Genomic DNA, 17,822 nt, shown 5'->3' with positions numbered 1-17,822 from the left:
AAAATGTCCATCAGCCCTCAGCTCTGCAGAACTCGTGATTTGAGGGTCCTTGCAGCCCTCGGCATAGTTCCGTGAGTTTCACTGACTTTTCTGCAGAGCTAATATAACACCCACGGAGGCCCCTCACTCTGCTCCATCTAAGCCAACGCCTGTTGTCCCGCCACAGTCGCCAGGGGCCTGGACGGCTTATTGCTCTGTGCCGCATCCAACCCAGCTAGATGCCCAGCACTTCGGCCACGGGGAATGTGCCCTCCCTTCTGCGAGCGCCGTCTCCCTGGACGCTGCTGCTGCTGCTGCTGCAGGGCCTGCCCACCCTCCCGGATAGCGGATCCTCTGGGTAACAGGCCTGGTCCTCAGGCTTCTTCCTCCAGCATCAGGAGCTCCAGTCTCCCTGCTCTGCAGGAACCACTCTCCGTAAAGGTCGCACGTTCCCTGTGTTGGCCCCTAAATGAGCCTAGCTTAAGCTGTCGCTTGGATTTTGTAAGAACTCAGTGCTGCCAATTTTAACAGTCTATTCTGATTGCCCAAATGGCCCAGCTTGCAAGTAGCCTGCAAAAATGCACTGGTTTTCATCTGAAGCTGGAAACGAAGTTGTACTGCCAGCTTGGCTGAGTTTTAACAGCCTGCTGGAATTTTTTTTTTTTTTTTTTTTTTTATATCCTGCCAGTTTAAAACTATCTTTGATTCAACTGAGTCAATGGTGGCATCATTTATATAATCCCTGTATGTTCCCTGCTTGCTTGTCTCTTTTTCTATTTTGTTATTTATTGTTGCTCTTGCTGGTTTTCGCTTTGAAAGGAACAGTTTTCGGCCTTCAACGGTTGAGCTGAATTCGAGAATGGTGTAATTAACGTGCTGCGTTCCAGTCCCTTGCCCAGCTCTTGAAACTCTCATTGGAAAGATGTGAGAATGGAACGCACATGAATGAACTCTATGGAAACCTCAGACGACTTTTCATTTTTAGCCTGGGGAATGGCAGACTTCCCCTTGGCTGGGGAAGCCAGCTCTTCCCTCTTTTCAGCCCACGGGATTTGGCGAGTGAGAAGTAGAAGCTGTGAAGATAATGTTCACTTGCTTATTTATGATGTTGAATCGTCCATCACTAATTATTCTCCAGGCATAGAGGAAATATTTCTCTAGAAACCGATAATTCCAAAGTAAGTCGCGGAGTAGCATATGGATTCTTTATTCGTGCCCCATGCTTTAAGAGGTAGCTGCACTCTGGTGTCAGAAAATCATGCGTCTTAAAAATCCCCGTTTTCCTGCTCCACGGGGAACGTTTGGGAGACGCTGGCGCCAGTGTGAGGTGCACAGTGTGGACTGTGCTGCAGGCGGGAGCCCAGTTTGTCTTTTCTCCTCGGTCTCGTCACAGCCTCAGGAATCCGACCTCCAGCGTCCCACACTTCAGGAAGTGTCCCTTGCTTTCACAGTTGAGGATGATGTTCATCAGCACTCTTGGTTTCGAGTGACAGAAAACCCAGACAGGAAATTGTATTTGTACCATCCCTGAAAATTTGACTTCGGATATGGCTGGACCCAGGGCTCAAGTCTACTGGCCTCAGACTCAGCAGAATCCAAGGCCTCCCTGATATCACCAGGACTGGGCTGCTCTCTGCCCTCCTCTGGATCAGCTTCAGCCTTGGTTTCCCTGTGGAGGTCCCCGGCCAGTCCAGCCCTGACCCTCCTGGTGGCAAAGTGGCTACAGCAGCTCCAGCCTCACCTCCTCCCAAGCCAAAGTCCAGTAGAAAGGAGCCTCCCGCTCCTGCAGCATTCTCAGGCAGAGGCCCATTGCCCTCCGTAGGCCCCATGCCACCCAGGTCACCAGTCGCTGAGGGTCCAGAACCGTGCTTAGCACAGGGGAGGGCCAGACCCCAGCCAGTCCAAAGGCTTTTCCCAGGAGAGGAGGGCATTGAAGCCAGGCAGGCAAACGCGACAGATCCTTACCGTCATGATGCTGCTGGGACTTCCAGGCCTGTGAGGACAAGAAATAACAGTGTTCCATTTCAGCTGTGTTTGAATCTGCCCTTTGCCCGGGCAGCAGCCATCCCAAGACATTTCTGTAGTGAAATGTGTGAAGTTACTTATTCTGTGGGATCCGGATGGCTTTGACACAAGTGCTTTGAAGAGGGTGGCCCTGCCACAGGCTGCAGGTGCCAAGACCTGTTGCGTGCTCAGGACCCAGCCCCAGCCCCTCCTCCAGGGCCTGGGGAGGTCTCAGGGAACCTAGAGCTGATTGGGGGTCAAGTCTGCAGGATTAGGTTTTGTTTCCAAAGCAGTTCATCAGACGTCTGGGCAGACGAAGGTGCTGTCAGAGGCACTGGAGGGATACTTCTGCTACTCAGTTTACCACCTGGGGGAAGAAATAATCTGTGCACCAGACCTCTCGGACGTGCAATTTATCTGTATAACAAACCTGCACATGTATTTCTGAAACTCAATTAAAGTTAAAATAAATAACGAATAGGAATAATTTTAATTCCTCTATTAGAGGAATAAAAATGAATGACCCCTCACCCCCAGTGATTCAGACATTGATCCGATTATCTTCTTTCTCATTTGGACATTTACTTTTTTCTCTCTTTTCCTCAAAAAAGGCTCAGGTTGAGGCTAAGAAGGAGCATGAAGGCGCAGTGCGGCTGCTAGAGGTAAGGAGCGTGCCCCTGCTTTCTGCCCGGGGGTGGGGGACACTGGGGAGAGTTGCGTTGATACCTGCTAGAAATAATAGATGATGTTTATGAAGTGAGCCTGGTGCACCAGTTACTAGATGCTGTTCATGCATCTTCTCATGTCGGCCTCACAAGCAACCAGTACGACAGGTGCCAGGTCGATGTCCGTTCTTACAGGGAAACTGAGGCACAGAGAGGTTAAGCAGCTTTCCCTTGACCACACATGCAGACCCAGACTTGTGTGTCTCAGACGTGGTCTGCTGTCCTCTGCTGGCTCCTCTTGGGCGGAAAGCAAGGGGGCATGGCTCACTCGCTTGCTTGCGAATTGATTTCCCCAGGGAGAAAGTCAGGTGGCCCCTCCAGAGGCTGCCCTGGCCCCTGATGAACTGCCCTGGGGTACCATTTTTAGGTATGCCACTCATGCTGGGGAGGCATTTGTAGGATCAGAGTAAGGAGGGCCTGGGGAATCAGAGTCCTCAGCGCCATCCGAGGCACTTCCCCGGGTGTGGTCCTCGCAAACGCTGCGTGAGTGACCTTCTCCTGCCTCCCAGAGATGTTTCCCACTGGCCTTGGGAAGGAAACGGCCACTGTGTCCCACCTGCATGAGTGGCGTGTTGGGAGTGCCCACCCCTGTCCCTGGCTCCTGGTCCAGTGCCAGCCTCCTTGGGACTGAGTAGCCAGGCAGACGGGGAGGGCTGTGGGGTCCCCCTGAGGCCTCTGCTGTCTGCATCCGTCATGCACAGTGGATGGGCTGTGGTGAGCTGGGGCCCCCACCTGCTGAAGTCATGGATGGTGTAATTTACCACCCCACAAGGAGAGATTTACATAGGAGTGGATCTGCCCTGGGGTGGCCTCCTCCGGGTAATGTTCCCTTAAGAGAGGCCACGGTTTCCCAGTATTGGATGAGGCTGCCTTCTTCGGAATGACCTTGTCCCTTGTCCCCGGGGGAGCAGCAGCCACTGAAAACAGGCTTATGTGCATCTCTTATGTTGCCTTTTAAAGTCTATTCCTCCCACAGGAAAAGGTTTCATCATTATCATCCTATATATTAAAATGGATTTTCTGAAAGCCTCCATTAGTTAATAACTATCTGGAGGGAGGAGTGGGATGAATAGCAAATAGGAAAATATATAACCTGGGAGAACAGAAACAGACCTCCAAATGGCCATTTATCTCCCTGGAAAATAATTCACTTTCCCTGGCCTGAGTTATCCACTGCACTTTAATCTGCATCATCTCCTAGCAGAAAAGGTAGTTCCCTCTCCCCAGTTGCCCCGGAGCCCATTGACGTGACCCTGTGTGGCTTCAATCCGCCTCTGAGGGACCGGTCCTCCACGATCCCGCCGTCACCTGTCACCCCGTGCTGCTGGTGGTGCATGCTTTCAAACATGGTGACGGTCGCAACGCAGCGTGCTTTGGTTCGAAAAACAGAGAAGGCAATTCAGATGTGCTGGGAATTGTGTCGTCTTTTATTTATGGCGTCTTTCTGTAACTGTCTTGCTTTGCTCTTCGCGCAGAACACCTTGGACAGCATGCAGGTATTCTAGAGAATAGCATCTTCCCCGCCCGGCGTGCTTGGCGATGCTTTTCCCGTGAGTGGACGCGGCCATGAGTCCTGGGCCTGCTCTGACCTGCCTCTGCTTCCTGAACTGCAGCTTCTGACGCAGGTGGGGGGTGGTTGGGGTTCCTCAGCCTGGGGGAGCCGAGGAGCTGCTTCAAGGAGCTCCACGAGCAGGGCCTCCCCCTCATCCGGGCGTCAAATGCAACGCGTTGCTCGCTGAGGTGACGCGCAGGCCCAGACACATGGCTCTTCCCGTCCCGCCAAGGCTGTGACTCTCAGGCTGGCACAGCAGTCCTGGGGTTCAGATGACCACAGGGGAGAGAAATTGTGGGTTGATTCTACCCTTGGGCCAGAGTTGTTGAGAGAGCCTAGCGGATAACCCTGAATTCTGTTAATTCAGTTACTGGTCATCAGAATTCACGCTGCACACCTGAGCATCACACCCTTCCGTTCTGCCTCTGCGTTGTGCGGCCAGCAAGCTCCTTCCCACGGGCCAGGGAGGCTGCCTGTGCTCCTCTCTGTCACAGACCACCCCCTTGCTATTCCCCTTGGGGTGGAGGAGAGGCTAGGTTGCCCCCGCCCCCCCCCCCGCCGCCGGACAGGCCTTTGAAAGTTTTCTACACCTCTGAGTTGGATGGTGAGTTCGTGGAAGGAATGGCCTTTCCCACTGCTGGACAAGTGGTTCTCTAAGTGGGTTCCCTGGGGCAGCAGCAGCACCCAGGAGCTCGTGAGCAAAGCAGCTTCTCAGGCCCGGCCTCGCACCTGCTGAATCTGAACTCCTCAGGGAGGGGCCCCAAGGTTGACTGTAATCACCCTTCCAGATGTTTCTCATGCCGCCGAGGTCTGAGAAGCATTGTTGAGGGAGTCTGTGAGGCCGGCTACTGGGAGGCAGAGAGCAATTTCAGCAGTGCGTTCCCTGAGAAGCCTTGGCCTTTGCAGGGTCCACCTTGGGAACCTGATCCCAACACTGCAGCTGTTGACTGAGAAACCATGGCTGTCAAGTCCTGCCCACTCACCCATCAAAGAACCACCTGTGGTGTGCAGTGGGGGTTTCACGTCTAGGTGTTTGTGTCCTTGGAGAATGGGGCATGTTGGTGACTTTCTGTAGACAGAACATTCCACTGGGCAGAGCAACCTGCTTCCACGCTCAGCCAGATACAACAGAGAGCGCCTAGATAAGATACACTCCAGAACACGTTACATAAAACCCCTGAGCACACGGTGACCCAAAGGCGTCTGAGATGAGTTCCAATCGGTTCAGGACGCACCTGTGACCCAGCCTCGGGAGGTCTTGATGACATGTGGCCAAGGTCGTCTGGGCTCAGCTTTGCTTTTATACATTTTAGAGAGACATGAGCCATCAGTATGGGTAAGGTGTCCATTGGTTTGGTCGGCAAAGGTGAGACCATTTGAAGTGGAGGCTTCTGGGTCATAGCGTAACTGCCTAGTGGGTTCACCTTGCCCGTTGCCTAGATACAGCCAATTTATCAACACGGGTCTTGCAATAGAGAAAGAGTAATTCATACAGAGCTGGCCGTGTGGGAAACCAGAGTTTTATGACTACTCAATCAGTCTTCCTGAAAATCTGGAGACTGGAGGTTTTAAGGATAATTTGGTGGCGAGGGGGCAGGGAGTTGAGCGTGCTGATTGGTTGGGTTGGAGGTGAAATCACAGGGAGTCGAAGCTGTCCTCTTGCACTGAGTCATTTCCTGGGTGGGGGCCACAAGACCAGATGATCAGACCAGATCCATAGAGGGCAGGGCTGCAAAATATCTCAAGACCTGATCTTAGGTTTTACAATAGTGAGGTTGTCTCCAGGAGCAATCTGGGGAGGGTCAGAATCTTGCGGGCCTCTAGCTGCATGACTCTTAAACAATAGTTTATAGTCTTGTGGCCAATTTGTTAGTCCTGCGAAGGCAATCTTATTTCCAGGCAGGGAAGGAGGCTTGTTTTGGGAAAGGGCTGTTATCTTCTTTGTTTCAAAGCTAAACTAGACACTAAGCTCCTCACAGAGTTCATTCAGCCTACACCCAGGAGTGAACAAGGACAGCTTGGAGGTTAGAAGCAGGAGGGAGTTAGGTCAGATCTCTTTCACTGTCTCAGTTATAACTTTGCAATGGTGGTTTCAATAGGTAGAGAAGAGACAACGGGTTGCATTCTTTTGAGTCTCTGATGAGGCCTTCACTGAATACACAATTTCCATGTGAGAAGGAGGCAGAGGAATAATCATTTATGCCTTAGTCTGGCTCAGTGAGTCTGCATTTTTGCATAAATAATAGGGCAGAAGAAACAGCCAGATACACATTTGTCTCGGGTGAGCAGAGGGTTAGGAGCTGAGTTCTTTTGTCCCACCCCTGTAGAGATAAATGATCAATTTACATTGCCTGGGTGAAATTCAACAGAACTGTTTTAGGGTAAAGATCTGGAGGCCCACAAGGGATCTCTTTGTACGCAAATTGTGAGGGAGCTTTGTAGCTTTTTAATCTTTGCAGCTATCTTATTTAGAAATAAAATGAAAGGCAGGTTTGCTGACACAGTTCCCAGCTTGATGCTTCCCTTTGGCTTCATGATTGTGGGGTCCTGAGATTTATTTTCCTTTCATGGTACCCATAGACACAACTCCAGTGCCAGGGATACTTCTAGGCCTTGTTCTCTAAAGAATGAATGGCCAGGAGGTTTTGGTGGCAGCGGGGAAGTGTCTTTTTTCTTGGTCGCGCTGCGTGAAGTCCTGAGGCCCAAGGAGTACCCTGGGCTGGTTTTGGGGTTTAGCAAAGATGTGCATCAGGATTTAAACATAGAACAGGTTTTTAGGAACTTGCCTGTCGAGACAGCTCTTTTTGTAAACCTAAGAACCTGAGAGCAGGGAGATTCCAGCTACTAGGAGTTAAGTAATTTCTTTGGCACTTAGAGTCAAATCAAAACAGAGAAGCAAAAGAAAACACTGAGAGCAGCACCACCACCTCGAACAGGTGCCCTGTGCTGGGCCCTGTCCTGAGAGTGCGTTGGAGACACATTGAGACATCTACAAGATAATGCCCATTTTGCTTGATCTTCTTCATGTCTGGGGGAAACCAAGGCACAGGCAGGTGAATGAATGACCCACCCGAGGGTCTCAGACAGTCATGAGCAGAATCCCATTCAAGCCCCAGGAGTCTGGCTCCGGAATCCAGGCCTTCGATGGGCTTCTGTACAGCACAGCCTCCCATCAGCTCGACTCTGACCTCCCTGTGGATGCTGGGTGGGGGCAGAGGGGACGGCGGCCCTGGTCCTGCCTGTAGGCTGAATCGTAAGTCAGTGCTGGCAGCTCCAGACTGAGGGAGCAGCAGCCGTGCCGCCTTCACCCGCTGATTTTTTTCCCTGGGTGTTCAGCAGTAGCAGGGGGTAGGAATGCAGGAAGTTGCTTTACCCCAGGCCGTTGAGAGGTACAGTCATATTTAACCCCTGAAACCGCTGCCTGAGGTTCTCTGTCACCTCATTTTGCTGATTAGGCAATGGGGCACAGAGACAATGAGCCACTTACCCGAGGACACACAGCTCCCAAGTGCCAGGGCCAGGCCCTGAAGGCAGGAAGTCAGCCTGGTAACACCCTCTCAGGTGCTTTGAGGAAAGTCTAGGGGCTGGCATGCTTGTCATCATGTGGCTGGGCTGACAGGTGGGGATCTGGGCTTCCTGGTCAGGGGAACATTGTGAGGAGCCGGCGCCAGTGCTGTGTGTTTGGCGTGTGCTGTCATGCGTGTCCGTGTGAAGAGACCACCAAACAGGCTTTGTGTGAACAATAAAGCTTTTAGTCACCTGGGTGCAGGTGGGCCGAGTCCGAAAAAAGAGTCAGCAAAGGGAGATAAGGGTGGGGCTATTTTATAGGATTTGGGTAGGTAAAGGAAAATTACAGTCAAAGGGGGTTGTTCTCTGGCAGGCAGGAGTGGGGGTCACAAGGTGCTCAGTGGGGGAGCTTTTTGAGCCAGGATGAGCCAGGAAAAGGACTTTCACAAGGTAATGTCATCACTTAAGGCAAGGACCGGCCATTTTCACTTCTTTTGTGATTCTTCAGTTACTTCAGGCCATCTGGGCATGTATACATACACGTGCAAGTCCCAGGGGATGCGATGGCTTGGCTTGGGCTCAGAGGCCTGACATGTGCATGTCGGCAGCTCTGTGGTGATTCTTCAGGGCACCCTCGTGGGAGTCCCTCTCCTCTCCACAGTGCCTTGGGTATCTCCTCCTGGAGTGAGGCATCGAACCGCAGATGACGTCAGCCCTGGTTCGTCTTGGCCTCAGAGGAGCCCGGCTATTTTTCCTGAGCAGCCCTCTTTCCTCCCTGGGAGACTTCCAGGGTGGCCAGCGTGCTTGCTTCCCGAGCAGGCTGGGGTCCACCTCCCCACAGGGGTCTGGCCTCAGGCCCACAGTGGACGATTGTGGGCTGTGGGCCTTTGCCTTTAGGGGTCATCCCTTCCTCCATAAAATAATCCTCACAGTTGTATTTTGCATCTAGGGTGGAATAAAGATGGATGGTTGGATGCATTATGTATTTACCACCCTTTTTCACTTCTTTTCCGATTTTAAAGGAAACTAAGGTGGAACCATGTCTGTGGGCCCCTGAAGGTAAAGGGCTGTGGTCCCAGGTGCTGGGCCTGCTCGACCTGCTCGGCCTGCAGGGAACCAGCCCTGCCTGGCTCTTGTTCAGAGGCTGGGTGACCCCTGGGCCAGTGAGTGTGTTGGGGGGGATGTGTGGGTGAGTGAGGGTGCAGGCTTGGGCTCAGGTGGGCCCTGGGCAGAGAGACTCAGAGACGGCAGCCGGAGAGACCTGGGTAGGTCCTGCTGCCCGCTGGGGGTGTGACCGTGAGTTCCTCTTGGCCTCGTCTTCTGCCCTGGTGCAATGGCCTAACACCGACTTACCCGGTAGGTCTCTCTGAGTCACCAGCAATGCATGACTCCCCCAGGCAGGGCCTGGCACATAGTAGGTATTCAGCCAGTGAACAATGAAATCACATAGGGCCTGGCACGTAGTAGGTATTCAGCCAGTGAACAATGAAATCACATAGGGCCTGGCACATAGTAGGTATTCAGCCAATCAATGAAATCACATAGGGCCTGGCACATAGTAGGTATTCAGCCAGTGAACAATGAAATCACATAGGGCCTGGCACATAGTAGGTATTCAACCAGTGAACAATGAAATCACATAGGGCCTGGCACATAGTAGGTATTCAACCGATCAATGAAATCACATAGGGCCTGGCATGTAGTAGGTATTCAGCCGATGATCAATGAACTCACTAGGGCCTGGCACATAGTAGGTATTCAGCCAGTGAACAATGAAATCACATAGGGCCTGGCACATAGTAGGTATTCAACCGATCAATGAAATCACATAGGGCCTGGCATGTAGTAGGTATTCAGCCGATGATCAGTGAACTCACTAGGGCCTGGCACATAGTAGGTATTCAGCCGATCAATGAAATCACATAGGGCCTGGCACATAGTAGGTATTCAGCCAGTGAACAATGAAATCACATAGGGCCTGGCACATAGTGGGTATTCAGCCAGTGAACAATGAACTCACAGAGGGCCTGGCACATAGTAGGTATTCAGCCAGTGAGCAATGAACTCACATAGGGCCTGGCACATAGTGGGTATTCAGCCAGTGAGCAATGAAATCACATAGGGCCTGGCACATAGTGGGTATTCAGTCAGTGAGCAATGAAATCACATAGGGCCTGGCACATAGTAGGTATTCAGCCAGTGAACAATGAAATCACATAGGGCCTGGCACATAGTGGGTATTCAGCCAGTGAACAATGAAATCACAGAGGGCCTGGCACATAGTAGGTATTCAGCCAGTGAACAATGAAATCACATAGGGCCTGGCACATAGTGGGTATTCAGCCAGTGAGCAATGAAATCACATAGGGCCTGGCACATAGTGGGTATTCAGCCAGTGAGCAATGAAATCACATAAAGACAGCACAGGGGACAATTTGTTTCCAGATTGTTCCTGATGTTACTGGAAAGCAGCCTCCATCCAGACCCCAGGAGAGGGTTCTTGGAGCTTGCACAAGAAAGAATTTGGGTGAGTCCGTAGAGGAAAGGGAAAGCCAGTGTGTGAGAGAAGTAAAGAAATGAACGGTTGGCCACTCCGTAGGCAGAGCAGCAGTGTGGGCTATTCGTGGTTATTTCTTGATTATGTGCTGGACAAGGCGTAGATGGTTCAGGAGTTTTTGTGGGGGGGAAGGGGTGGACAGTTCCCAGAACTGAGGGCTCCACTCTTTTCAGACCATGTGGGGTAACTTCCTGATGTTGCCATGGCATCTGTAAGCTGTCATGGCGCTGGGGGGAGTGTCTTTTAGCAGCCAACGCATTGTAATGAGCGCATAATGTGCTGTGAGGATGACCAGAGGTCACTCTCATTGCCATCTTGGTTTTGGTGGGTCTTGGTGGCTCCTTTACTGCATCCTGTTTTATTAGCAGGGTCTTTGTGACCTGTATCTTGTGCTGACCTCCTCTCTCATCCTGTGACTCAGAACACCTTCACCATCTGGGATTGCAGCCCAGTAGGTCTCAGCCTCATCTCTCCCAGCCCCTATTCAAGATGGAGTCGCTGTGGTTTGAATGCCTCTGACACTAAGTCAAACGACCCAGTGAGCCTGGACCGTCCCTGGGTTCTGCCTGTGATTCTGGAGTGATTATGCATCGGGCCCCTTGCTCTCAGAACTACCCCGTTTGGATGCCAGCCGCCAGCACAGTGCCTGCTTATCACCCCTCTTCACAGAGGCCGGGAAGCCAGAGGAGGGCACTGAGCCAGGAGCCGGGAGAGCTGCGGGGGTGTCTTTGGATGCTTCCCCCTTGTCTTTAGAAATAGCCACATCCACATTTGCAAGCCTCTGCTGTTTGTTCCAATTATAGTTGATTTGCCTGATGACTGTGCCATCTGTTCCTGCCTGGTCTGGACTCAGTTGCTTCTGAGCAGTGCCCTGCAGGCCCTAGCGCCTGTAGGTGGCCTCGGGATGGGGAGGAGCCAGCACCATGTGGCTGGGTGTGTCCCTGCATCCCTGCAGCCAGGGTGACACCCACACCCAGTCCCAAACCCAGATAGGACAGCACTCTGTATCCGGAAATAAACATTGAGGTGTAAATGTGCCTGCCTGGGGTAGGACCACGGGTTGCTCTTTTCTCTCAGCACGCTTTGGAAGTGGCTTCTGCTGGCAATTCCTCCCCACAGGCAATTGGAAGCTCTTAGCCCCAGCAGGGACCCCCCTGGCAGTCATGAGAGCCTTCGGCTGCTGCCAAGAAGCCAGGGAGTTGTGCTCAGGCGAGGAGCTGAAAGGAAAGGTGCAAACAAGCTGGGTGTGGACGGGCACGACTCTTAGGTTCTCCTTGGTAGGAATTTGAGGTGAGGGAGGCTGTGCCCCTGTTCCACACCTTCAGTGTAGGTTACAAGGAAAGCGAGTCTCACAGCAGATTCTCCCATCAGACAAGCATTTACTGAGCACGTGCTTATGGACAAGCAGGCACGAGAGGGTACATTCCATGCCTGGCCTGTGAGCTCCACGTGGTGCCAGCGCTCTGCACTGCGAGGAGGATGCTTGCACGTTGGCCCCACGGCGCTCATTCGGGGAAAGCATGTCAGCTGGACAGGGGCGAGGGCAACCAGACTCCTCAAATCAGTGTCCGCACACAGGACTGGCTGGAGACCCAGCTCTGAGCACCATCCCTGAGACCGCAGGAGCAGGGCCTCACTAGTCTACGCCCTGCTCGTTCAAAGGTGGGGCAGTGCTAAGATGTGTGAGCTGGGTGACATAGCTTCACTTTAACCAACGAATGCCCGTTCCTCCCATCCCTTATGCTTAGGAAAAAGCCAATAATTCTACTGTTTATTTTTCCTGATACTGGTCATGCCGAGTAGCGTGCCTGGGGCCTCGGTGGAGACGCAGTCAGGCAGGCATCCTTGGAGCAGCAGTCTCCAGGCTTGTGGCAGCGCAGCCTTCCTGGTGTCTGCACTGGCCAACCCTGGGGGGGGATTCTCAATTATGGCAACGTATTGCGCAGCATGTCTGTAAGTACGTGCTCAATGCCCAGGTGGATGTAGGCACCGAGGGTTGCAAATTCTAGGTTCCAGAGTCCCCCAGGCCCAGGAGCAAGTGAGGGATCGTCCTGTGGGTCGGAGGCTTATGTGGGTACAACTGGGGCATCTACAGGGCCAGGAGATATTTGATCCAACCTGGTCCCCCACACACCCAACCTGCTGATGCGGGAGTGCCACCATGCTGTCGTGCAGAGCAGCACCACGGCCAGCAGCCACAGCCTGCAGCCATCTCTAGACATGCCTGTCAGCCCAGGCTGCTGATGAGCCTTTAAATGCTCACCAGTGTTTAAAATGTGAGCTTTTCTGGTAAATTGAAAATTCCCTGGGTGTGTCAGGCTGTTCTTGCTCTAAAGGAATGCCTGAGGCTGGGCCATTTGTGAAGGTAGTTTATGAAGGAGTCACTGGCTGATGGTCCTGCAGGCTGTACAGACGGCGTGCTGGCTTCTGAGGAGGCCTTGGGAAGCTTACAATCATGGCAGAAGGCGAAGAGGGAGCAGGCGTGTCGTGTGCTGAGAGCAGGAGGGTATGGGAGGTGCCAGGCTCTTTTCAACACCCAGACTTTGTGTGAACTTAGCCTGCTCATTATGGCAAGGACGGCGCCAAGCTGTTCATGAGGGATCCAACCCCAGAACCCAGACACCTCCTGCCGGGCCCCGCATCCAACACTGGAGGTCACATTTCAACAGGAGATGTGGAGGGGATGGCGCCCTGCTGATCCTGGGAAACCGGAAGCTTTAGCTTTGCCTTTGGTGGGCTGCACACGACCGAGGCACTGGCCCCTTTGAAATGTGACCCCCAGTGTCATAGGTGGAGCCTGGTGGGAGGTGTCTGGGTCCTGGGGATGGGTCCCTTGTGAATGGGGAACCACTGGCCCTATCTGCTGACCCCTTGGAGGAGAAACACCGTCCGGGAGGAGGCGGCAGCTGGGAGCCTGGGGGCGTTTCTCGGACTTCAAGAATGGAGTGACTTTGTGTCACAGGAGGGCATGGAATCTCCTGTGCATGAACCCAGGTGGGCGAGGGGACTGTGGGAGGGGGCTCAGGCAAGCTGGGTCTCCCCCGTCACTGCTGCCCGTGGGCCTCCTGCTCCCAACACCCCTCAGAACGCGGTGGATGTCCCTGGTGCCAGGCCCTGGGGAACCTGTAGGGGAAGCAAGGACAGTGGCTGGCTGCTACTCTGCTGAGAATACCAGTATCCCTGCTGTTGCTGCTGCTAATACTGCATCTGCTGCTGCTGCTAATACTAACACCAAACTGTTACTGTGAAGGATAACACCAGTACACTTGCAGGTCGTAATAATGATACTGCTGCGACTAGTACGAATAATACCAATGCTGCTGCCGCTGCTGCTGGTGCTGTGTTGCTATGAATACTAATACCAGCATCACTGTTACTACACCACTGCTCACACCCATGCGATTCCTACAAAAAACACTACTGTTGCTACCACTGCTGCTAACACTCCTTCATACCAAAGCAAGGCTGCTACTACTGCAGGAAATAAAAATACCAGTACCACTGATACTGGTACGGCTAATCAATACCAACACTGCCACCGTGATTGCAGCTGCTCCTGCGAGCGCCGCCGCCGCTGCCAACGGCAGTTCCGTGTGCCCAGCATTCCATCTGCTGCCCTTTTCGGAGCACTAAGCCCGCGTTGACGCACTCTGCCCTCACGCTCATCCTAGAAACAGGCTCTGTCATCATGGCTGTTTCACAGAGGACGGGACTAACCTCTGCCGGGCGCTGCCCTGGCTGCTCACAGGCACTCTGGCCCCGGGGCTTCCTGCCTGGCCTTTCACCCCACTGCCCCGAGCTGGGGGATGCTCAGGCCTGAGCCCTTTCCCGCCCCTCCTCCCTCAGCTCATTGTCCAGTCACCCCAAGCCTCGGCCGCAGAGGGAAGGCGTGTCCGGCCCTGCAGGGGTCTCTGAGGCTGTGGCTCTGGGGTTCAGGCACTCGTGCGGACCTGGGTGGTGTGGCCTCTCCTCACCCGTGGTCACGCACTGTGCCATCGCAGGCCTGGGTGTTCATCAGGGCCAGGTTCCCTCTCCCACGGGGAACCCTCAGCTGTAGGTATCCTGTGAGTCTGCGCTCCAGGCCCCGTTCTGTGCACAGAAGACGCAGGCCCCTCGGTAGGCTGGTGGCGGCCCTCCTTGAACCCCACCGGCTGCTGTGCAGAGGTCTTGGGGTTCCTTGATGAGCCACCTGGTGGCTGCTCCTCCACCTGTTTCCTGTCTCCCTTGGACAGAGGTGACCTGGTTCATCTCTAACTTGAGGGCGCTCCACACTTCCTGTGCATGGATCCATTTACCCACAGCTTATTGTGATCCATCGAGTATCTGTTAAATGCCCACCCTGTGCCAAGTCCTGAACTAGGGGTTGAGGATGGACTGATGGGCCGGGCCAAGGGTCTGACCTTGGGAAGTGCCACTGTGGCCCACACAGGACACAGGCGTGGGAGTGGCCCTGCCAGGCCCTGGGGACCAAACCACAGAGAGCCTGCAGCTGCTGCTTGGCTCACCCTCATCCTTGGCCCCCCAGCCCCCGTCATTTCTGGGAGTCCTATGGAACCATGTGAGAGCAGACAGCCTGCCCTCTTCCCTCTGTGTTGCACCGGACCCGCCCTCCTGCAACCAAAGCAGGCAGCCGGCAGCCCGCCGGCCACCGCGTAGGTGTGCATCAGGTGCAGAACTCGCTTTAGGCTCCTGCGACCTCAGCCGCCCTTAACCCCCTCGATGGGGTGTAACGTCCCCAAAGGTTGGCTGTTCACGTGGTAGCTTTCATTATTTTCACCGTCTCTGCATGCCGCCTGTATTCTTAGTTCCTGTTGTTTAAAATCCCTTCACTTCTGAAAACTTTATTTTGAAGTAATTTTAGGTTCACGGGAATTTACAAAGACGCAGAGAGAATTCCCGTGGCCCCTCTTCCGGCTTCCCGGCGGTGGCGTCTCTGTAGCCAGAGTGTTGTGCTCTCAAAGCCGGGAAGCTGGCGTGGGAGCAGCACTGTGGTGTGCTGGGGAATTTATTTGCTTTCTCCAGTGTTTATATCCTCTTTTTTTCCCCCCCCGTATACAGCTGTATGGCATTTGGTGGTATGTACAGATTCTTGTTACCACCACCACCGTCAGGTGTACAGACGCTGCTGTCACCCAGAGAAACTCCCTCACGACACCCTCCCTAGTCACACCCTCCCCTAACCCGAAACCCTGACAACCGCTGATCTGTTCTTTATTGCTACAATTTTATCATTTCAAGATTGTAATAGGAAAAATCTATTCACTTTTTTTTTTTTTTTTGAGACAGAGTCTCACTCTTGTTGCCCGGACTGGAGTGCAGTGGCTCCATCTCGGCTCACTACAACCTCTGCCTCCCGGGTTCAAGCGATTTTCCTGCCTCAGCCTCCCAAGTAGCTGGGACTACAGGCATGTGTCACCCTGCCCGGCTAATTTTGTATTTTTAGTAGAGACTGAGTTTCACCATGTTGGCCAGGCTGGTCTCAAACTCTTGAGCTCAGGTGATTCGCCTGCCTCGGCCTCCCAAAGTCTGGGATTACAGGCATAAGCCACCATGCCCGGCCTATTTTAGTTAGGTCATTTTCATAGATACGATGTCAGGGAATGGATGTGCCAGTTACACGTTCTCTGTCGCACGTTAGAATGAATGCATGACTATTAAACGTCTCCTGTTCCTCCACGCCCCAGGAAGGCTCCGCAAGTGCCCAGTGAGTGCCTGGGGGCTTGTTGGCTCACACAGTTGAGCTCAGGGCCCTCTGGGGTCAGGCCTTGCCTGCAGCAGGCAGTGACAGCTGTTCCCTGGCCTAGACCCTGGCTGCCCTGCAGGGCCTGTCACTCTGTCTTAAGGGCTGATCCAGCAGAACCAGAGTGCCTGCAAGCCCCCGGAAGCTGAGTCATCATCCCACCTGCAGACCCCGCATTTGGGGTAGGAGCTGTCCCCGGGCTTGGATTCCCTTTGATGCTTTCCATGTCATGCCCGGGAGCCCCTGGGTTTTTAGCTCTACGCCTTCCTCGGTAGACACAGCCGGCTTGGCCAAGCCCATTCAGCTTCTTAAAGAACAATAGTGCTGATTTCTTTGAATGAATCAAAGAAATTAATTATAGGCTTTGGATTTGTTAGGTTTATTTTAGAAATCCATGATCTCAGCCATAAATAGTGCTTCATTCTGGACTAAGGAGCTGAGAAGCCTGCTGCTTGTGGAGGGACAGTGGGGGAGAGGATGGATGAAGAGGAGGGGCGGAGGAGGGGGAGGTGGGGACTGTCGCTGAGCCCTTTGCTCAGGTCCGGGACGCAGCAGGAAACAGGCCGACAGAGCCCTGCCCTCATGCGGCTGACATTTCACTGGGGAAACACCAGTGTCTGTCGTCAGCCCCAGAGATGACATTAATAATCCCACAACGGATTTTCCCAGCCGTCCTAAAGTAAGGAGTGGCAAGAAAGCGGCCTTGTATGCAGACCCGACAAGCCGTCCCCACAAGGAGCATGGTACCCACAGCTCAGGGTTCGCCATTTTCACTGATTCAGCAAACGCTCTCTGAGCACGATGCTGAGTCCATGCAGAGTGTCGAAGGTGTATCCACGAGCCAGAAGGCGGAGGCTCAGGGCTGAGAGTGTCGTCGTGGACACCGACAAGAAACAAACAGCCCAGGAGCTACCGTAGTGCCGGGGGGCGGTCAGCGCGGTGGAGAAAGGAAGGGTGGGTCCTCTGTAGACCCCTCTGTCCTGCACCTTCTGTGATGGGGGCCAGAAACCCATCTCAGGAGACCGTGTCGCACACACAGCTCGAGTCCCAGGGGAGCAGGGAGCGGGGCTTTGCCCATGTACCCCTGACCTGGGAGGAAGCCCACAAGGGTCAGAGATGTCCCGAGATTAGACACAGCCCAGGTCTGTCCTGCCCCGAGGAAGGAGCTTTGCTGGACTACCCCTTTCCTGTATGTGTCCGCAGGGGAGACGCTTGGCTTCCCCAGGGCTCCCGAGGTGTCTTCGCGTTGTCTGCGAATGCAGCAATGTTGCTAACTGACTGTAGCAGATACATTCCTTATTGCTCAAAGTGGCGTTCTTAAGCGTTCTGCAGTCCAAAGGGGCAGGCACCCTGGATGAGAATTGTATCCTTGCATCCGTGGGACAGCACCTGAGCTGCTCCCCTGAGCCTGGGCCGCATCACAGCCTCATACTCCAAGTTCCAAACAGCTCTAGCAAAGCCTGCCAACTGCAAAGTGCCCGGGCTGCACGCACAGCCCAGAACAATCTACGGTTGGCTGGGAGCTGAGTGTTTGCAGAATTTCTTGGCACCTGTGGTTTCTCACATTGGCCAGTAGCCAGGTGGCACGAGAAGCTGGGTTTATCAGGCACTGCTCTCCCGTGGAGGTGGGAGGCAGCCCCTGCTGCACACGGCACACACAGACACGTGCACACACTCTTACCACGCATGCATTTTCACAGACACAACACGTGTGTGTGTACACACACGTGCACACACATGCATATGTGCACACATACA

The 17,822-nt window shown here is 53.6% G+C and overlaps 1 protein-coding gene and 1 long non-coding RNA gene across 17 annotated transcripts in view; both read left to right on the top strand.

The window, feature by feature from the left end:
• The window catches only part of RIMBP2 (RIMS binding protein 2), a 329,378-nt gene that overhangs the window by 251,452 nt on the left and 60,104 nt on the right, over nt 1-17,822 (top strand). For all 14 annotated transcript variants that reach the window (XM_050747669.1, XM_050747677.1, XM_050747675.1 and 11 more), the window contains one exon: nt 2,595-2,645. In XM_050747669.1, coding sequence (XP_050603626.1) covers nt 2,595-2,645 — 51 coding nt within the window. The remainder of the gene's footprint in view (nt 1-2,594; nt 2,646-17,822) is intronic.
• On the top strand, nt 9,098-12,499 carry LOC126930554 (uncharacterized). 3 transcript variants are annotated; one of them, XR_007717621.1, is made up of 3 exons: nt 9,098-9,378; nt 9,665-9,808; nt 10,054-12,499. It is a non-coding gene; the product is annotated as an uncharacterized LOC126930554 (long non-coding RNA). The 3 variants fall into 3 exon arrangements; XR_007717620.1 differs by having other exon boundaries at nt 9,956-12,499; XR_007717619.1 differs by adding an exon at nt 9,522-9,570 and having other exon boundaries at nt 9,665-12,499.

Source organism: Macaca thibetana, chromosome 11 (assembly GCF_024542745.1).
Source record: "Macaca thibetana thibetana isolate TM-01 chromosome 11, ASM2454274v1, whole genome shotgun sequence".
Lineage (NCBI taxonomy): Eukaryota > Metazoa > Chordata > Mammalia > Primates > Cercopithecidae > Macaca > Macaca thibetana.
This window is presented reverse-complemented; position numbering and strand designations above follow the sequence as displayed.